Consider the following 22,752-nt stretch of genomic DNA (forward strand, 5'->3'; position numbering starts at 1 on the left):
GAGTCAATCTTCCGATCCTCATGCTGCTGATTTCATATCCTAGATTGACCATAGGAATAGCAATGTCAGCATGAAAAAAAGGAAACTATAATTTCCACTGTGGAAGGACTATTTAGGGACTTCACAGCATGACGAGGAAGAGTAACTATAGTCTTGAAAGATTACACCATTACTGCGTATCAGAACCATGTTAGAACCGGTGCCTAAATTCTGCTTGAATTAATCATGTCCAGTAAACTACAGAAAACATACCCTTTCAGGAACTTCTTCCACTGATTTGAATTGGGTTTCCTTGTTCCTGGAACCACTACCCAATCTAATATTATTTATGTGATTAACACGTGCATTTTTCAGTGTTAATTTATCAGTGAACGAGGACTTAGCACTTGATGGCCCGTTACTTTGTCCTCTGTTCCTGGCAGTGAGTGAAGAGGGCTTTCCCCAGGCAGTTACATTGTGCTTGCAGTAGTAGCAGACAGGAGATATACCTAATTAAAGGTCAGTCCCTTTAAACGCAAAAAAGTTCAGGTGTTAAAAGTGTCACAGGTAGACTTTCCTCTCTTTTTAGGGAACTTTGAAGTGATTTGAAAAAACAGTTTTGTCTCTGTGTGCAGTATTTTCACTGGCATTTAAAAACATTCTTCTCCATCTTGGGATGGGGAGGAAATAAAAATCTTTCCTAAGGACAAATCTTTTCAAGCAGAACACAGTGGCTGGTGTTTTTTTTTGTTTTGTTTTGCTGGGTTTTTTTTCCAAAAACAGCAAATAAGAATTTTCAAATCAAATAAAGAGAATTCCTCATCACTGTGATTTCCCGAAGTGATCAATTGGCAATTGCAATAAAAAATTGCTCATCATTATGAATTCCAACACGGTATACCAGTGCTAGATTCAATCTTTCCTGGGAAGCTTTGCCCATCTTGACATGAGTATCTACACAATTTTCACCTCTCGTGAAGCATTTTCTTGATCCAGGGTTATAAAAAGCCAATGATAAATATGAAACAAATTGTCCTCATTCAGACAGTCACGATCTCAGTGCATCTTTTCCATCTGCACATTCTGAGTAATGTAATAATGTTGTCACTGAGCTGAAACCACCAAAACCCAAGGCCAAGTTATGAGATAATATTGGTGCTGAGTAAATTGGTGTGGTGAATGAAAACAATTAGCCACAGCTCCTCGGACACTTGCTAACACAGACACTAAATGGTGCCAACATAAAAACATACATTATACCACACTGGGCTATTTAGGAGCCTGAAATATAGCATCATTCATGTACTGCCACAATTTTTTTACAGGAAGGTAGCTGCAGGGTCTGAATTCTGCACTTCTTGTCCCAGCATTCTTCTTCTGGTTCCTAATGCCAAGTTTATGCAAGACTGGCCACCACACTAAGCATCGCTGCGGGAGCATGCCAATGAGTGCATAGCACCAGGGTGAGATCACATTCAGACCGGACCAGCTGAAATGTGCTTTGTAAAGCCACATACAGGATGCTGCATCCTGATTGTTGTTGCAATCTGTGCCGTCTTTGGATATCTTGAGGTTTTAATAAGGTGAGCAGCTTTACGATTCTCTCTCAGTGAATTACGGGAGAAATTGTTCCAGGAAAAACAGGAGTAAGTGGTCACTAGAAGACTTCTGCGTTCAAAAGGCTTAGTGTGGTCACTGCAAAGGTTGTGAGTTATCTGCGAAGGAATCAGGTCAGCATTCTGAAATGGATCCAGTTAATGAGAATGAAAGCGCCAACAATTCTGCATTAAAAGCCCTTGCCTAAGTCTTTAGATCAAAACACCAACAAAGGTAATTGTAGCCTTCTTACCTCCTTCCACAGGCTTCACATGAGGCCTCTAATTCTAGGGTGCTCTACTTCCCAGCTACATGTTACTTCCTAGCTCAGATAATACAGATTCCACAGAAAGAGCTGATATGAACAGTTTCTTAGAACACCTGAAGAGGAGATTAATGAGAAAAACTGATCCAAAGGGGAAAGCAGCTGGACAAGTCCAGACTAAAAGGAAGAGAAAGAAGGATGAGGAAGCAAAAAGGAAATCTGGAAAGTAATGAAATAGTAAAGATTCCTTAGAGGGTGTGGAATCTTCCTGCTCCTGTCTGCACTGGCCTGACTCATTACAGCATTAGTTCTGGCACTCGAAATTATTACCCGTGTCATCATACGTCAGACGGAAATGTGCCATTCTGATGCCAGATGTAGGAAATTATGTGGGAAACACTGATTCACTGCAAGGAAAATAGTATATTCATAAAAACTCACTTGTGAGGCTTGTGGCACACTGAATAAAAATAGCCTACTTTCAGTATTAAATTAAAACGGTGAATACGCATGTCATTCTTCAATCATATGCAGAGCCAGAATCAGAAAAGAAATGTAAATTTTTTTTAAGCCCTTTTGATATTTTGAATACCAGCACTTGGGGTTTGAAACGGCCACTTCTGTCCAGTGCTTCATTCTAAGCCACAAGGGAGCAAACGTCCATTGGTCAGCAAGACAAGATTTCTTGGTAATGATAATATCTTCATTAGACTTATTCGTAATGATAATACCTTTATTAGACCAACTACTTTATGTGGGAGAAATAAGTATATGGACCACAAAGCCTTCATCATGCCACTTTTGTATTTCCTTATCTAGTGAAAACACCTAGGTTATTTAACTGTCCGGTAGAGTTTTGCATTGTTTTGACAGAAAGCTCAGGATGCCCTTCAAGAACAACACTCTCAAACCACTGCGTACTGCAGGCCACATTTCACTCACTCTGTCACATTAGTACAATGACGGAGTTCCACATGGATGTATGAGAGCAAAAAAATACTTTTCTTAACTTTAGAGCCTTCTTCAGTGAGGAACTGAGTGTCCGCTCTACTGGAGGTAATGAGCTGTTATCACCCCCGGCTTAACGATGGGGAAACTGAAGTCATAAATATCCCACAACTGTGACGAAGGTCTCCTCCCTTCTAAAGCCATACCCTGTTGAAGGATTGTCCTCCCAGTTCTTTAAATCAGCAAATTACCACATTCGGGAATCTTTCCGACAGACACAAAAATCTTCTCTTGTCAACAAAACAGAACATCGTGGTAATATGATTAGAAAATTTTATAGGCAAACGTGTTCTTTACCAATTCGTTCAGCCTAAATGGAAGAGAAAACTCTTCCATTGGATTTTTTCATACCGTCCAGCAGGGAGGAATGGTAAAAACAGTTCTTGAGAAATACAATAAAGCACAGAACAAGATGTACTTTGCTACCAAACTTCTGTTATCGTTTATTTTTATTCTTACTGTTTGACACGCAAGCTTTTCTAGCAGAAGGATTGCATCTGGGTTGCACTACAGCAAACTCTTGCTTTTCTTGTTTTGTGCCAGAAGTGTAGCTTAGCACTCTTTCCCGTACAAAATAGCAATGGGCCTTTGCTGTTGGAACAATCTTTTCTACATTATCAGCCTGTTTTCAAACCCTGTGAAGGAAAGTTGGGTAGGTAAAGGGTAGGTGTCTGGTGCTAACGAGAAAGACTTCCCTAGAGCTCTTCTTCAGTAGGTGTGCTATGGCAAAGCTTGCAACTTCAGATTCCTTAAATCTCATGGGATTTTTCCCATGATCCAAATTATTTGTGTACTTTTCCAAGGACTTTCTGTCCCGCCCCACCTGACATATTACATATCTCAGTCACAAGGTGTGAAAAGTTACACCGGCATCATTAGAAAATAGTCTCAAACTTCATATTTACAGTGATATTAAACAGAAAAGTCCAACCTAGAAGTCGCTCCACTGCAGCCAACGGAATTATACTACAGGTGAACGTAGCCTGCAGATGCTTTTGCCTCACGACTGCCATGTATCTAAGTACTTGTCCTGTGGGTGAACTCATCAGTATTTACTATGAATAGCTTACTGAACTATGGAAAATACCAGTTCTCTCTACTTCTGTGCAATAGCAATTTTTCATTTCAGGGTTTTTCCAAAGACACACCCCATTTACTAGTCATCATCTAACTATTAGCAACATTTTCCTTCCATGGCATATGAATAATAGTATATTGCAATGGTAGGAAGGCATTATATACCTTAAACCCACTACTGGACAGGAACTGGGTAGCACATTAGGATCGAGCTCGACTGTCTTCTCTCCTTAAATTCTACTTTTCTGTGCGAGTGCTTTTAGACAAATTATTTTTGAGATTAAATTGCCTCCATGCTCATTCTGGAAGATTTTTATGTACGGAAAGTTTTAGTCACATCTTTTCAATGACAGATGAGTTGTTTTATCTGAAAGTACAAGTACCCCCCCACACACATATCCCCCAGTAATGCTGTGGTTAGATGAAAAATGAGAAAGATTGAAATGAACAATATCAGAGCTGACACATCTTAAAAACCTACTTAGAAAAAAACCAACCTAGCGAGGAGATGGATGGGGGAATGAAGATGAAAAATAATTGTGATTTGAGATAAAAGTTTCCAAATATCCTCAAACATTTCCTAGAGTAAATGCCATTTTCAGAAGTGATGTAAGCATGTAAATGCCTAAGTCAGACTGGAAGCCAGTAGAATCTACGTGGCTAAGAGAGTTCATACGTTACGAATTTAAGATATGAGTAGTATTTGGTGGTAAATCTTGCCGAGGGCACTTATTCTGAAATACGAATGACTTGTTCCAGTTCATTCTTACCACTTTGCAAGTAAGAGAAGGCCAGTGTTCACATCTACTGTAACACCAATACAATTACTAATATTACAGTTACACCATTCTAGTTTGGCTTCATGTTTCCCTGTTCAGACAAGCAAAGTGTCACTTTCAAAAAAGTAATGTTTTACAGCGCTATTAGATGTGGACATTAAAGTTTAGCATCTTTTTGGAACTTAAGGAGATTTACTAACCGCACTGTGAAAATCTTAGGTTGGCTCAGCATTTGAGGGTGCTGCTGTCTGAAACTTTAGATAGTCCTTTTGAAGGGTATCAATTCAAAGAGGGCCACATTCATTAAAATTCTACATAATGGCTAACAGCTTAGAAAAATAGTTATCATCTTCTGCCTGAGCACCTACAGGGAAATTAAAAACCTGTAAATGTATTTTTAGAATGCAAGTACAAACAATAAATTAAACCAACTTTTTAATTCCCTCCCAGAGGGGACCAGGGCATCACATGCACTAAAGACAGGGCCAGGAACAAGACTGGGGACATGACATACGATGCACAAGCCTGCTGTATTGACACAGCACGTATGCTTCAAATTCAGGAAAAAAAATCATGTTGTAAATATCTCATGGTTTCAGACACTGAGAATGTATTTCCTCTCTGGCTAAGTTCATATAGTGCAGAATAAATCATACCCATATTATTCTTATCTTTACAGCTGCCTAAACCCCTTTGCCTGACATTCAGGTCAGCTGAAGCAGCTGCAATTCAGATAGATTGATTTCCTTCATACTGCTAAAACATATATAAAAGAGTGGCATAAAAAATCTTAAGGTTTTAACAGTGTAAGGAAGGAAGGGGAAAAGACTTTTTTCCCATATCAGTAAACATTAAGTTTTACCTATATTCAGAATAGTAAAAAAATGTTAAGTCATTTAGGAACACAGCTCTTTAACTCAAATTGTAATGTGAAAGGAGATTTTTTAAAAAGCATTCTTTCTCCCAAGACAGCTTATTCTATACTGGGAACTGTCTAAGACAAGGAATCCTGTGTCATCAGGGAAAGCTGCATCTCTGATGAAGGGGTTCACTGGAGCATGACAGCGCCAACATTGCACTGCTTGCATCCCACTAGAAGGCTACGCTGGAAAGCGGCACTGTGAGAAGCCACAGCGAAGAATGCAGATCCGCAAGGAGCATTTTTTTTTGCCAGCACATCTACGTCACTTACTGGAAGCCCTCTAGTGAACAGCTTGTCTGCATGTTAGGGCTTATGCCCCTATAATTATGCTGCTAGAACTGCCTCGTCGTGCAGTTGTGTCTGCCCTTGCCTTCTCAAGAGGAAACTGAAAGGATTTTGCAAGTAGCTTTGACAGTCCATTATTCAAAGCTGTGCCGCTACCAAAAAGTTGGCAAGGCTGAAGAAGGTGATTTAAAATAATATCGCTAGTGTAACCTGAAGTAGATTAAAAAAGAGCTACCATACCTTCTGCTGGCAGAGCTACTGGGCAATGACATTCTCAGCTGCTCCTTGAGATCCAGAAGATTGGCACAGGTTGGAAGGCTGAGGTATGAACGAGAACAGGCACGGCAGTGCTGTTGTCCCCCTAGCTAATATGGATATGCCAACTAAGGCCTCCAGGCAATGACATGGCTGGAGCCATCTTCATGAGTTTCTAGGGACAGAGGTCAACTGTTATGGATATTCTTAATTAGCTTACTCAGTGTGACCTAAACATTTTTTTTCTGCAATCTGTTAGAAATTAGAAATAAAATTGAATAGTGGATTCTTATCTAACTAGCTTGTAGGGTAGCTATTCTAAGTAAGCCCAAGTTTGCTGTTGCATGTTAATGGTTCAAACCTGTATCATACACATGCACTGAACAGAGAACTCAGATGCTCAGGGTCAAAGTCATGGATAAACGAAACAAACAAGTTTTAGAATATTAAAAAAAGTGCACCCAGTTACAGCATAGATGGCTGGAGCTGAACATTGTTTAGGTGATCGATACCTGTGTTTTTTGGAAATACCTGCTGTGGTCAGACTGTGTAAATTAGGTCGGTAATTTCAGAATGTTTCTAATTCACTCTCAGAAGGGATTTAAAATAAATGGCTCATGTTATAAACAGTTCTCTCCACAAGTAATATTTTTTAATCACACAGAGAACGCACACCCATGTAAATGTGCCTGCTCATTATTTTTTAATGCAAACTTATTAACCTTCATGAATATGAATTCCACTGCGTTTAGTTAATCTACCCCAACATACAACCTTGCCCCAAATTTACCATTACACTTCATATTTCTTAGTGTTGTTGGGCCTCAATTCTGAAAACCCCAGCGCTTTATATTTAAGCCCACAAATGGCACCAAGTCACGTGTTTGACCTTAACAGTACAGATAACTCTTTCCCTGTATGGCAGGAACAGTCTTTAAGGAGTTCAGCCAGTCTCCACAGCAAATTCCCTGCTGTGTTTCACGGATTATTCCCACCCACACGAGCCAGTAACCACAGACAGCAAAATAAAAGATTCACATAACTGCTTACATCCAAATACAGTAAAATAATTTGTCAACATCCCTTGTAATAAACAAAAAAAAAAAAATTCCAAAATTTTTTTTTCTACCTCACACCAAGACTCAGACTTAGAAAACAGAACATGCTAACGTGACTTATGTTCCTAACTTTTGCCTCAAGAACCGTCTTTAGCCTTGACATTCATACTTTATAAGTTTGTAGCAGCAAAAAAGTACCCTGGCATAAGTTTTATGCATCATCTCACAAACCTTTCTTCATACACAGGCAGTAGTTAAGTCAATAGCACTGTACAGTTCACATATTTCAACGTCAGCTGTCTATTAAATGGCTTCTAATCATAACATTGTCAGATTACAGGCTGCCATTGATTAGGAAGTCATTATTTAAACTAAACCCATGACAGTATATATTCAGAACCGCAGATTTACTGCACTTTCTGCTCCACCTGCACCTACAACACTGAGGTGAGGACGGAGGTACGGTCCTAGAGTACAAAAGTGGGTCCTATGAATAATACCAACGTTTTCCAAAGAGCTGAGCATCCATCAGTTCTTTCCAAAGTCATAAGAATCACCCGAGAGCTAATATTCAGGCACGTCACTTCAAACCCTGGCGGAAGTGACAAACCCTCTTTACAATTTAACAGGCCCTTTGCATTTTGAACCTACTTCAGAGACAAAATCAGGACTGGCTGAGCATTAAGTTCCTCATGCTGAACAGCTAGAAGAACTACTTCACAGTTCATTCAAAATCAGCCTTTCCTCAATCCAAACGCAGCACATCCGACACTGGCGTGAGAGGATATACAGGCAAGGAGCTGCCTAGGACTACCCTTCTCACAGCATCTGCACTAGATGAAAACGCTTCAGCAGTAAAAAGGAAGAAGCCGCTTCCTCAGCATATTAATATTTGAACATTATTGCATAGAAACATAATCAGAGGACTTTTTTATAACGTTAACACGGTCAGTTCCCTATTCTGTCCCGTTTTGTCTGCTACAAAGCAGATCGATTCATGCACAAAACGTTCAGCAGACGTAGCCGTCACGCCAACCGCACACACCCTAGGTTAAGCAGACATAATAAAACAGAACAGGCCCCATTACTCTACCTGATCAGTGCCAGTTGCATCGTTACTACATCCACTGAATCCTGATATGTTCATGTATGGTGTTATGTGGTTATGACAAATATAGCAATACAGAAACAATTATGAAATAAAATATATGCTCCTACTCCTCGTGTATCCTGCTATTTACTTATTTCTCATTTGGTTTGCCCTTGAGTGCTTTGCTTGAAAGTATGCGTGGTGTAATACAGATTAATTTTTCCACGTGGATTTACTATGATAGGGGCTCCACAGGGCATGCCAGAGGGATGAATGTCCTCTTGGTTTATCGCGTGAGGGGCAGAAAGGCCCAAGATCCAGCACTTTAGGCTACAGCGACAAATAAGGCTCTCCTGGGAGAGCATTGTGACACTCCTAAGAGACGGGAGAAGGAAGCGCATCCTATTTAGAGCAGTGCTACATGAAGATATTTATACGGAAAAGCCACTATACCAAGTAACCCACATTTAATGTCTTGTGTGTTAATGCCTCAGGATTGCACAGATATAGTTAGCTGCCTGACTACAGCGAGCAGGCTGTAAACCAAAGGAAGGTGGTTAATCGCATAACTTGTAGCTAAGTCATAGCAAAGGATGTTGTAAATATTAGAAGCTTACAAGAGTCTCCTATGGATAACGTGCAGACATACGGCAAAAAAATCCCAAGACTGTAGCCTAGCTCGGGCAGTCCACGAAACACAAATCATTCGCAGTACGGGAGCAATTCTGGGAAACTACTGCCACACGCCCTGTCTGTTCTTGTCTTCTTTCCTAGAAGTAAGTTTTTGGCTACCATCCAGGACAGGAAGCTGGGCTAGATGCGTCTTCAGTCTCATCCAGAGCGGCTGTTCTTATGAAAGTCACGTGTACTTCACTCTGCAGTCTACCACTACTAGGAGAAGTTGGATTTATCCCTTACCCTCCTCATCTCTCTTGTGGAAAACAGGCACATGGATAGGTGGTGTCTTACTGCATTGCAACGACAAAGCGCTCTGTATTTTGGTGACCCAGCGCAAACTAAGATATATGAAAAACTACCTCCTTCACCGGCACTAGGGAATTGCTGTAGGTACGCAGCCTCCGTCCCTGACCTTGGCAGTGCCAGAACACACCCATGGATAGATAGTATGAAAGGTGTTCTTCCCCTTCCCTCCCACCATTCCCTTCCTGCCATTTACAGGTGACCCGAAATGACTGCTCCCTCTCCACAACCTTGAGAAAGTCCTGCCTGCACTGGCCACCACTGAACAGACTTTAGTGCCTCTGCACACATAATAGTTTTCCTCCAGAGGATGGTGTCTATCAGAAAAACCACCGTCAGCACATTGTCCTGTTGCAACATGTCTGTCTTGGGAATAGCATGGATTCCAGAGAGAGCTACATCCGGCTTCACTTGACCAGAGCAGCAGATGTTTGCAAAATCCCAAGTCTCCAAGGCAGAATTTTCACTTTCGCTGGCCGGTGCGCACCAAAGACTGGGACTAAAAGACCGACAACAACCAGTTTGCCTCAAGAGCCGAAAGACGTAATTTACCTCCTGGAATCGATGCCTATTTTATATGTTATTTTTGAAAACTGTGGATCAGTGAAGACTGCTACAATTCTTCCCTCCTGCTCTATGTCATATGTTTTTCTTCAGATGCAAGCTAATCTACTAAAACAGCAATGGAAATAACTTCTTGTGCAACTCTGGATTTTTGTCTCCCACCCAATTTTCAGCATGGAAGTGTATTGCCCAACAAGAAATGCTAATAAAACAAACACATCAAAAACCTCTCAGTTTTTTGAAGTCCTCATGGGACTTAGGACTTTTTGTCATCAGTTCTTTGAAATTCCTAAAATACTAAGCGTGAAGCAAGTCAAGCTTGACAGTACCCTTACAGCTTCAGATAAATGCCTGTAGATAGTCAAATGTCCACAGTCACATTAAGCCTATTGTTGCAACTTAAAACTGGATTTAACCCTTGCAACTATTTTTTCTTGGCATAAAAAGTGGAACCGGAAAGAGGGTTTCCATGTAAAGTTCCAGCTTTGAGTGATTAGCATCATAGCCTTTGTGCTGTATTGTAATAAACTTGATGAACTGAAAACATTTATAAGCTATTTAGAGGAATGGCTAGGAAATTGCTTTGTTCTCCGTAGCTGCAGACTGTGGAAGCAGAATGCTTTCAGGGAGAAATTAGAAATTGCTTACTCTACAAGGGTACTCAAAGATGATGACTATTACCGTCTGAATAACATCTCAGTTGTTTGCAATGACCTCTGTGGGAAGCCAGGAAAATTTCTTGAAAAGTATACTCCATTTAGCATTAAAAATAGAGGAACACCTACTTCAGCAAAGACACAGCCAAGCATCTTGCTCCATGGATACGAATTCACTATCCTCTTCCACACAGGAAGAGTGCACTCAGAAACTCACTTGCCAAGCTAGCAACAATTATATTATAAGTTTGGGGGTTTTTTTGCCGGTACTATTTGAATAAAGTAGCTGAACACATTGTCAGTGAAGGTGCTGTATTTCAAGGGGTTTCCACAGTCAAGCTAAATAAAAAGCAGGTTCTTACGCCCTGAGCAGAAATGACTTTGTACAAAAAAGAAATAGCGTACAGGTTTTCTATGTGAAACATCTGGTATCATAAATAAAGCTCACCTACGGACTTAAGAGATTTACCCTAAGGATAAATTTGTCCTTATCATTCCGGACTTGTGTGTCAGCATAAATCTGACTTTTCACCTCAGCTCAGAATTTCCTTCATACTCTTACCTGCTAGCAGCACAGCTTCACTTCTGATACCCGCACTGAATATGTAATCTCAGTTAAGATGCTGTACTTGGTACCTACATTTGATGCTTCTCTTCAATGGATTGTTGATATCTCCAATATCAATTTTTAGGATGTCTTGCATATATACTTCTATAACTTCTGTTATATTAGTGACCTTACAATAAAGTGCTGATTTCCTGTCAGTTTCCAGAATAACACTGCTTCTGTAATATCCAGACAATACATATAAAACACCCCATAGCAATTATTTTTATTTCAACAAGCTTGCTAGTCCTCTCTTCCTCATTCAATGTTACCTTTAAATTCCATCTATAATTAAATCCAAATTAAAGTCACAAAGTGTCCAGTTTGCACAGCAAGGAAAATATAATTATGCTAATGAAGTTTTTAAGAACTACAGTGAAAGCAAACAAATTCAGATCGAGAGAAATGCATTGAACATGGGCTTGCTTTTAAAAGGCCTATTTATTCTTTGTCAAACGGTGTTCATGTAACATACCAGATTTTTCTAACTTTTACTCGCACTTTTATTTTGACCAGCATCTTCTGCTTTCCAGGAACGCTGCACTTCTCATCCTAAGGGTATTACACTAGATTTTTACTACTACACCGTCATGTAAAATGAACCCTTTTTCTTTCTACACTTAAAACAAACTAGAACGTTTTGAGACATTTCTTTGTAAGTTTTCTCCCATGCCCTTGTCTCCAAGAGACAAGACCCAAGATCAACTACACATTTTCATAGATTCATTTAAGCGTTTTTTCTGTAATTCTCCTGCGGATCCTAGATGGCTGCCAGCACACAGGCTCTCCAACAGTGACACACTCAAATCCCTTAGACCCTGGATACCAATTTACCAACCCTCATCAGCACATAAAGGTGTCTTCCAAAAAGAAAAGTGCTCAGAGCAACCTAACGCAAATCTGCCTCTGCCTTTCCCCAACCCCAGCCCACCACGGTATTTGTAGCTTTTCCCCACGTGATTTTCAGCCCTTTGCAGCCCTGCTCATAATGTTCAGTCAGCTGCTCACCTCAGCCATAAATGCCAGCATTCCACTGTTCACTGAGAACGAAACACCTCTTCAGCCCCCAGAATGAAAACTTGGGTAGGAGCCATCTGTCCTTGCCTGAAAGAAAAAACACGGAACAAAAAGTCAGCAAGGGAAAGGTGGAGAATTTCAACTGTCTATTGGACAGAAACTCTGTGCCGTAAAAAAAATGAAACCAGATACGAAGAGATGGGAACTTTGCACCAGTGGCACATTACTGCTGCTACGTCTCTAATTCCCCGCAAAGAAGGACGGTGAAATTGTGAAGATATACAAGGGAACAGCAACTGTAATACGTAGATGACAGCTGTTTTGGAGTCTACATAATTTTCAGGAAGATTTGGGACAATACACATGTTTTCAATAAAGAAAACGCCACGAGCTTAGAGAGTCTCATACAGATAACATTATCAGTACAACATCTTTTCTGAATTTTTAACATGAAAACCATATTGAAAGCTGTGACGTGACTTTATGTAACTTCCAGGTTTTTTTAGTTACGCGAAGGAACTGGAGAGAAGTTACTTTCTGGGATTGTCCACAAATGAGTGTTTTACCAAAAATTTTAGTCATCTAGTGAGTAGATCTATCAAAAACAAAGACAGCTGAAGAACGGTTTGGCAAGCGACAAGAATGAAGATAACTAGTCTGGGTTTGCTGGGAACTTCAATGCGGATTTACTTTGTTTTAAACTCATGAAGACATCTTCCGTTGACTTCAGTAGCAGTGCTGATTCTATCTGCATACCAAAGTAAAAGCAACATAAAATGCTGGGTTTACGTTTTGCTGATGTATGTTATCAGAAAATAATTTTCATTTGTGGTTTTCTTTTTTTAATAGAATAAGCTTTAACGTAAGATCCACAGGAAGATGCCTTTATCAGACATAATTTGTAATGTGTGGTTAAACTACTTGCTAAAAGTCTTGGCAATGTTTATAATTCTTAATGATTATTTTAGAATAACCTAACAGAGAATATAAATGCAATTAAGATATGTCAATCAAGCTTAAGAGGAGTTTCCCAAGCCTGAAAATCCATGTTCCTCCTGTTGTACTCATAGCAAAGAGCTCAAGCACAAACTAGATACCTCATTTTCACTCGTGCGGAGTTCTATAATGAGTCACAGTATTCAAAAAGAGTTGTGGCAGAGCAAATATACCTGACTATTACAAATTTAACTGATATAAACTTGACTGGGAAATGACACAGCTTGAGTAGACTCTGCTTAAATTTACAGCACATTTTACATTCCTTGCAATTCAAACAGGCTACTTGGTTTGTTTGACTAATAATGGAAAACCATGAAAAAGTCAAAATATTACATACTTACGCAAATAGATCACAGAAATTGGAGCTTGTTACTATTTAGGAATAGCTGTTACTATTAATAATAGTAATAGTCATTACCAATGATTTTGTAATAACACAAACTATTGTTTCGTTTAAAATCAAATCAAAATAATTTCCTTGTTTCTCCATGAAAACATGCCTTTAAAGGATCCAATATCATTTGTGAAAGGCATTATAAATGTTTATCATTGTGGTTAATGATTCCTATTTTATTTACTTTTTAAAAATAATACCAGAACCTTTGCTCCAAATTCGATCCCACATCAAATGCTAGAATTTTCCTTTTTCACATAAAAAGGTACTTTCTGTTGTTTCCACTGTAAGGTTCTTCAGAGTGCAATAGTAAGACAGGGTGCAGAGAAAAGGAAAACTTTATTTCAATCATGCTAGAGAAAGCCGAGAAAAAAACACGTTCAATATTTAGGACCTCTGTAGAAATACAATGCACTGTTACCGAACGACACAATCTACCTAACTCGCATCTGTGCTTCCAATACTGTGCTCACTTAAGAAGACATTTCAGAGTCAGACCATGCCAGACAATAAATGCTAGTTATTAATAAAAAATGCATCTATCCATAAACTTTAGCACTCTGAGAGCATTGATTTACTGCCTGGACATCTGCAGAAAGGGATGCCAAAATAACGAAGATTAACTAAGATTAAACACTCTCATTAAAACAGACTTGGCTGGGTATTCATTTCTTCAGTTCGTGCCTTAAAACCGCGTATTTGAGCCAAGATTTTTCTAAACGTACAGTGTTGACTGGTAGCTGGAGGACTAACAGTTGCATGAAAAGCACAGGAAAAGAGTTTTTAAAAGATTGCCTGTGCTTTGATGTCTATATTTCTCTTCAAGATCGTAAATATGAATTTCCATCTTGAATCTAGTTTTCTTTCATTTCCTACAGAACAATTTAATACGTCTTTTCTATTTCAGCTGACAGCTACGGTGAACAGAACTTGTGCTCCTGTTTGTCTCTGTTTCCCTGCCACCATCGTCCGGGAGCAGGTCCTAAGGGAAAATAGGATATTAAAACAAGTGAGGTGACTGGAGGCTCTTATTTTACGTTTCAGAATAACGACTGCATAGCAACAGATGTAGTTAAAGCCGTCACTAATGATCGTCATGACATTCAAGCCGAACTTGGCTTCCCAAGCAGTGCATTTCCGAAGACGGCAGCAGGGAGGATCGGTGTGAGGCGAGACTATCGTGTGGGATGAGTGCCTCCTGGTGGCTACCTTCCCATATGGCATGGCAAACCCGGCAAGGCAAACACTGGCCTTTGTAATTACCCTAATATAGTCACAGACTTTCTATATAAACACAAGGTGAAGGCACAGTCCGGATTATTGCTGCGCACTTTAAGACAGTCACGGCCCATAGTAACACACATGCACACACAGACACAATCCAGAACGTACTGATGAAGGAAAACCCTTCCGGCTTCAAGCAACGTTCTGTACTGCCTTCTTTTCCCCTTCGTGAACCAGCACTTCTGAACAGAAGGTGAGTGATGTTGGACCAAGGTGCAAAATATGTATCTGTTAAATAAATCGGTAACACATCTTTTTCCTTTAGTATCTCTTCCGGCTCCAGCAATAGCCGTGACTCTCACTTTTGCTCGCATTCCAAAAATTCTGGGTATTCTGCTGTTGGGGCCCAGGTTTTATACACAGTTTGTTGCTGTAGAAAGCAGACTCTGCAGCAGGTGCTGAAAGTGCCAGATCATGGGATCTTGAGCAGGGTTTCTTAAAATACAGTAGCATGTTCGTCCCAAATACTATGTTCATCCCCAATACTGGTGTCCTTCGAAAACAGAGACTGCGGGTGGCGTGGGGGTACGACTGCTAGAAAGTAAAAAAAGGCCAGCAAATGAATTTCCTTAAAATGCAAAGCTTCCCAAGGGTAACAAGTTTTTTTCTGAAACTAAATTTTTCTCAAACTATTTTTTTTTCCTAAACTAAGATTCATTTGTTCCTTAAACTACGACTGCAAAATACAAGGTGGTTCACCTCTCTTCTCAACCTCTGTCTCATACAAATGTACACTTCCAGCAGCTGGGAAGGCAAAACAGAGGAGAAAAAAGTGGAGAAGTGGACAGAAAGACATAATATTCTCCCAGGATATAAAAAGAAATTACTCGCAAAATTTTTGGTAAAGCAACCTTTCCTGATACAGGTTTTCACAAGATGAAAGAACAATGCTTCTTACCAAACAAGCATGTTTGACTTCCTCTTCGCACACAAATAATTATTAAGAGATAATTTTAAGCTGATGGGATTGTTAATGCCCAAGACAGTGTTTCATAACTATAGTCCTTTATCATAGGCACATAAAAATACTCCACGTATAACAGACTCTGAAACAACCTGTTAAGAATACCCACCTTCTTCACAGCTGTCAATGCCTAACTCTGCTTTAACTGCTATGCAAACCAAATTGCATTTTTTCAGCTTTATCCTTTGTACCAATTTCATCAGTGCATTTTTGTGGATCACATGCATACTGTTATTTATTATTGTACTATTTTTGTTAGATTTTCTGTATAATGTATTCAGCAGATCTTGAACAATAGTAACATGGTCACTTCTTGTAGACTGTGCTCTGCAAAGTGTTAATTATAAATATTGTTATAGCAGTGGTGAGCTTTCAGATTTTTTTTTCAGGAATGATACAAAAAGGCAGTGTATTATTTTGGTGTGAATGACTGACATTGGTAGCATTTTTTTATATGTGCATTACTACATGTGGCTTCAAGGTCAAACCTGAGGTTGCCAGTACGGTGCAATTTGATTGGTGTGAAAGTTCATTTAAAACGTTGCGGTGTTTTGCTTTTTTTAAAGTTGTGATATTTAAGTTCCAAACTGGAATGGGATCTAAAACCTAAGCAGTTAACTCAGGCCAAGAAAAAAGGTTCCATCGTCATATTACTGAAAACTTATTTTTATTTGTCTGTAGGGGTCAGTATGAATAGCAAGAATCCAATTGGTACAAAAGGTGAGTTTGCATAAAAGATAATGGGTAACTTTTTTTTTTTGTTGTGTTCAGCATCGCTGACTGCAAGAATATGCTCCCCTACGTTTGTCCAACATTTTGTAACCAATGTACTTTTGAAGTAAAACAATTCTTCAGTTACAATTTGCATAGCAAATTTTATCAAAAGCATTTATAATACTACTGCTTTTTTCTAGTCTACTAATTTGGTAGAAAAATCTGTGGGGGATGTTCCATTTGTGGAAAATTTTAACAACAGCAATTCAAAGTTTTGTAGTCAAGTACACAAACTTTGCATACAAAAAATGAGCGGAGAACCTTTGTCATCCTAGACAAAAAGAAAGGTTTGACGGAATTCTCTTCTCTGTAATACCAATTTTTAGAACTACTGATATTTTTTTCATTTCCCCATCGTGTTTTCTGTTATCCTCTTCAGCTTTTCTTTCTTTTAATATCTTGCCTATTCTTTGTGATATATATGTACCTCCTTCAAGTAACCTACTCCCTTTTTTAGGATTACTTGCAATTCCTTTTCCCACCACCACATAAAGTGTCAGCCTATCCGTATTTGAACATCTCCATTTTTATGGAACAATCGGTATGACAGTCCTAAAATAAATAGCATTCCAAAAATGGCTGCATTTTATATAAATGAGCTTAAATAGTCAATTTACATTCATAAGGATATACATAGGATAGATTAGCATTTGAAGATCTTTGTTCTGTCTTAAAGATCTACTATGTGTTCAGGACCGTGAATTTTCAGAGGACTTCCTATTTCCTCACATGTTCATTTTTCTCCAAACAGGATAGTAACAAGAAATAATCATGGGAGTAAGGGGCAGTGTATGTAACTGTGTCAATGAATCTTGGATAAGTGTCCTTTTTTAAAAAAACTTTATAATTAATGCAGTATGTACATGCTAGATGGTGTGTAAAGTTTGGTGTCACTCCTGTTTATAAAACAAGAGATGGCAACCTAAAGGGGAAGATTTACACAATATCTACAATATGGGGAGAGAATAAGGGTCTAGGACAAGTCATTAAAAAACAGTACGCATTGTCTGTGGAAGCACCTGAGCCATGTCCCTTACGCAAGCACCTAACTGATCAAAAAATTTGCCAATACCACAGCAGAAACTGCAGCCTCAGTAATCTGTTGCATCTTTTCAAAGCTTTTGCCAGCTTTATAAAGGGATTTGCCAACTGTCAGTAGGCTCAGTATTGCAGGTGAGGTTGCCGTTTTTATTTCGGCATGCTTTGTACATGCTATTTCAGATGTCAGTTTGTTTTCTTCTTCCCCACTGCACAGAGGAATTTTTCCACACTTTTTAGTGAAAAATCTGCCATAAAACATGACAGAAAGCACTAATATGTGAGTTGCAAGAAAGTCCACGAGACTTCCCCTGGGAAAACATGAGGGTGCAGCTAGGAATTACGAAGGGCATCGATGTCTGTCTGTGGAGGTCTGACTCGGTGTCGGCTTTGCCCACACCGCGTTTTGGCGGGAACTGAACTTCTATACGAATCAAAGGATGCAAATGAAGACCGCCTTTTGCACCATCACCTGCAGAGGTTCCTGCCACAATCCCCCGAAGCCCTGCAGGGTGGCACGGGCCCGGGAGGTGCGTAGGGGCTGTGCCGCTCGCCCTCTCAGCACACAAACCCGCAGGGTTTGCTAGCCCCGGACACGGTTTGCCAGCCCCGGGCCATCAGACGGGTGACGGCCAGCCCACAGGTGTGCCTTCACTTTAGGCGCTGCCACCGCCCTTTCAATTTTGCCGGGCGGTGCATTCGTCTCGCCCCTCAGGCCCGCCGTTCCTGTCACGGCGACCAGCAGCTCCGCCCGGCCCTCAGCAACGCGCCCCGCCCCGCCGTGGCCCCGGGCCCGCTACTTGCCCTGGCTCCTCCCCTCGTCCCTTAGTTGCGGCGGCGTTTCCGTCTGTCGGGACCGACATGGCGGCGGCGGCGACCGCCTTCTCCTCGTCCTCTGTGCTGCGCCCGGGCTTGGCGCCGCTGAGGAGATGGCGAGTTCTCTCGCGCCCGGCGCCCCGGGCCGCCTGCGGCAGCAGCAACAGCAGCAGCAGCTCCCCTCGCAGCGCTGCCAGGTACGCCGCACCGCTCGGGGCATCTTCATCCTCACTCCTTCTTCTTCCTCCTCTTCCTCCTGCCGGTGCGGCGGGGAGCGTTCTGGGGAACGGCGGGCCGGGCGGCCGCCGCGCGCGCCGCCGCCGTTTAACGGTCGCGCTGGAAGCCCGCGAGCGCGCGGCGGGCAGAGCGGGCGCCAAGCGCCTGAGGGGAAGGCAGGGCAGAGCCCGGCCCGGCGCCCGCTCCCGCTCCCCTCGTTTCCCTCGTCGGTCGCCTCCGGGGTGGCTGCCCCTGGACCCCGGCTGACTTGGCGTTCTCCCCGGGAAAATGGGGTTCTGCGGGGTCTGTGCCAGCGGGCAGAGGTACCGGGAAGGAAGGAGGGAGGGAGGGAAGGGTGGCTGCGGCACTGGCGGCGTTAAACAGAGCTCTGAAATGGGGGAGCCCTTGCGGTGTGGCGTCCCTGTCTCCTCCCCGAGGGGAATCTGACTGTTAAACATTTGTTGTGCTCCTGGTACCTTAAAGAGCCTCTCAGCTGATTTACACAGAATTACTATATATATTAATTTTTTGGCTTCTGTGATCATTCTCGCTGATGGCTTGTGGGCGAGTATTTTAATCTTTGCTAAAGAATATTACTGTCTGTATGGACGGACATGTGATGGTGACAGCCCATCCCATTGCATCTCGCTGTCCTCAGCAAGGCAGGTGGTGTGACACTGTGGTGCTCCTTTGTTCTTGAAAAAATAAAAACAAAATTTAAAATAAAAATAAATTAAAATAATAATTATTTAAATAAATAAATAAATAAATAGAAAGCATCCGGTCACGCCGTGTCTCGCGTAGCACTGCAGCGGTAGGGGTCTGCCAGTGTTTGCTGACAGCCTGGATCCCTAGGGCGAGCAGGGCACACGCTAACACAGCGAGGACCGGTCTCCTGATATTGTTACCCCGCGTGTTTCATTTAATGTGCTGGCTGGACCGAGCGTCTCATGTTGGTGTTGCAGCATGGCAACTACGGGTGCTTGTCTGGGTGGGGATGGGAGGGTTTCAGCTGAGCTCTTGCTTGTCAGCCTTTTCATTTATACTGGAATTGTCTTAAATACTGACCTGAAAGTTTGCTCAGTTCAGCAGATCACAAGTAGCCTACACTGAAATCATTGTCTTTGCTTTGTGTTTTCACACATGAAAAGATTAGCAAGCCGTACTGTGACAACTGAAATAAATGTCTGACCTCCTAGATATTCCGTATATCCTGTACAACAAAGCATTCGATTCTGCTGGTTTTGGCACAAATAGCTGTATTTCTGGAACAGTGCATGCCTAGTTCTGTTCTTTGCTGCTAGTAACTGTTTTTTCCAGTTCTGCAAAAAGTAGATGCTCCTGTAATAATGATTTTACAGAGATTTTCCTGTGGTATGTATGGGACTGAGATCCCATTGTGATGCCCCATAGGATTTTTGGCTTTTAGTGTATAGGTTGATCTAAACTAGCAGCTGACATCTTTGTTACTGTAATGTCCTGCAAGTCCCTGGATGCGCTAACAAGAAAGATTCAGTACATGAATTGTTCTGCTGTAAACTCACACAGGGTTCAGAATAAGATCATCCATGAGTGGGTAGGATGGTAGTGGGATGGGATGGCATAGTAACACGTATTAAATCTGTCATTATACCTGGTTAAGTTTTTCATGTGGATAAAATTTAAGATAGTAATTCACTTCCCGATTTCAATGTCTTGAATAGCTTGCTGCAGTGTCACCTTGCTGAACAGCTGATGCTTTACTTTTTCGTGTAGTTCTTGTATAATATTTCCATCGAAGGACTTCAACTATCTAGATTCTAAACCTAAGAAGCATCAACATATTATAATATTTGCTATTTTTATATTTGACAGTTGTGAAAAATTTTCTTTACTTGAGAAAGTTGTATACACAGTCTTTTTAACAAGGAAATAAAAGACTTTGAAGAGCATTACAGTGCAACTAAGGAAAATGGCAAGGCATTGGAAGTTTCATGTTATGTATTTAAAGCTTGGGTTTTTTTTTTCTCTTGTGAGAGTTAATTTTGTAACTGGGTGGTTTTGCTGAGACAGAGTTCTGAAGGTCCGAATAGCAAATGTGATAGTATTTACTGAGTTGTAGTAAAGTGTTCTTCTTGATACTTATTTTGCGTATGAAAATACTAGTTGATGCATAGAAGACAAATGACAGTTGAATGCAGGAAGTCACAGATGTTTTCAAGGTGACCTTTGTTTTTCTTAAACTGGTTGCTCAGGAGGTTGCTAGAATTGGAAGGTGAGCTGAATTTAAGTATATTTTCTGCAGCAGGTGTGCATGTGTATGCTGCTTCTTCATCTTTCCCTGATAAACTCTCAGCACCTTATGTATCGTATCTGGAGAAACGCTCAAAGCTTTAATTGTTGTTGAGTAAATCCAGAGACTTTAAAAAAGTGGTATGAATAGATGGTGACTACGTAGCAGAAAGTAGGTTCTTGGTGAAATATACTTCATAAAAATAAATCGTCTATGTTATGTAAGAAGTGGTGTTAGTGCAATTGTTTTCTTACTTTTGGGAAGGTAATTTCTGGAGTCGTGAAGGATAGAGAATCCTCTTAGAAGGAGGAGAACTAGAAACTTCTCCAGTTGGAGTGGTAAATGACAATGCATTGCCACCTGATTTGTTTCTTTTTTAGTATTTGCGTCTGAACCCAGGAGTGGTTTCTGCTTTGTAGCCGCTGGCGTTTAAAGAAGTTTCTTTCAGTAACTTGGTAGGTAGTAGCAAGAAGACTGTGGGTCATTTTGGGTGCAGTTAAAATGTCTAGATGGTTGTGGTTTTTTTTTTTTTCCCCCAGAAGTGCTGGCAGTAGCTGTCTGTTTCCAAATATGATCGTATTTAACAAGGAGTTCTTTTTAAGAAATGGCTGAACTATGTTATGGGTGGGATGATGCTCCTGGCAGTTTGTTGGTGCTTCTTGGATTATTGGGTTTTTTTCCCCATCTTAAAGACTAGCGGAGGAAAGAAGTTGTTTCAGAACTCGCCACTGTGCGTTTCTTCCATATGCTGTTAGGGTAATATTTTAAAATCCTTAATGTTCTACCATCTGTGTGTCTATAAAGTTTAAACAAGTGTTTCTGAACAAATATGGTGTCTGCTGGATTTTAGATATTTTCCCCATGTATTGAATTGTTAAACATGTCTCGTGTTTGAGTATGTTGCTAAATAGACAAATACGCATCTTATTAATATAACAAAACATTAATCATACATTATTTTACTCCAGTTGTGTAGTTTCTTATAGTGGAGACAGAGTGCAAAACTGGTTTTAGACCATCTCAGAAAGCATGGTGGTTTTTTTTTCCCTGAATGTTGTTCTAGGTGCGGACTTGTTCATCCCCCAGAATATGGTACAGAAAAAAGCTAACTGATCAGACTTGCAGCACTTTGAAAACCAGTCCAATTTTAACGTAAACCCAGAATGCTTTATTGGTTTTGCAAATGACTTTGAAATACTTTCATCATGGCAAACTCACTCAACATGTATTAAACATCAATGTTAAATACGTTTGTGTACAGATATACATTAAAGCTTCAAGCATATGTATTTGCAGAGAGCGTGGAAATGTTTTAGTTCTGGATGTTGAGGGTAGTCAGGCAAAGAAAAAGATTACTGCTGAAGGGTGCCAAGCTTTTATTCTCTTAATACCTAATCAAACATTTTTTTATCTACTAGGGCTTTTTTTTTTGGTTTTTTTGTGGTTTGTTTTTTTTTTTTTTTAATTTTCTTCTTCCCAGGGAGGTTTTTCTTTGGAACTAAAACCGCACTTCTGTTACACAATAGATAATGCATGTTTCCGTGATATACTGAATTTGTACTCGTCTTAAAATTCTAGATGAAATTATAAACCCACTAGAACTAACAATGATCAAGAGAAATAATAAATACTGCTGTCTTCCTAGAAAATAGAGGTAGAATACCATCACGTACTTTGCTGATTTTATGTGTCAAGCAAAGTTCAAGCAACAAAAGTTGAAGTAGCCAAACACCAGGTGTGAGAATGAAGTAATTAATTATGGTGATTAATTTATTAAAATCTTTCGTAGGAAGAACAGTATGTTGTCTTGCTGTAATGATGACCAGCTGAGATAAATCATCATCAAGACTGAAATA

At 40.4% G+C, this 22,752-nt stretch overlaps 1 protein-coding gene across 1 annotated transcript in view; it reads left to right on the forward strand.

Annotated features, from left to right (window-relative positions):
* Nucleotides 1-18,453: 18,453 nt before the first annotated feature.
* Nucleotides 18,454-22,752, forward strand: part of MTHFD2L (methylenetetrahydrofolate dehydrogenase (NADP+ dependent) 2 like) — a 37,531-nt gene continuing 33,232 nt past the window's right edge. The window contains exon 1 of the mRNA XM_050895963.1: nucleotides 18,454-18,605. Within this exon, the coding sequence (XP_050751920.1) occupies nucleotides 18,454-18,605 (152 nt within the window). The remainder of the gene's footprint in view (nucleotides 18,606-22,752) is intronic.

Source organism: Gymnogyps californianus, chromosome 4 (genome assembly GCF_018139145.2).
Source record: "Gymnogyps californianus isolate 813 chromosome 4, ASM1813914v2, whole genome shotgun sequence".
NCBI classification, from domain to species: domain Eukaryota; kingdom Metazoa; phylum Chordata; class Aves; order Accipitriformes; family Cathartidae; genus Gymnogyps; species Gymnogyps californianus.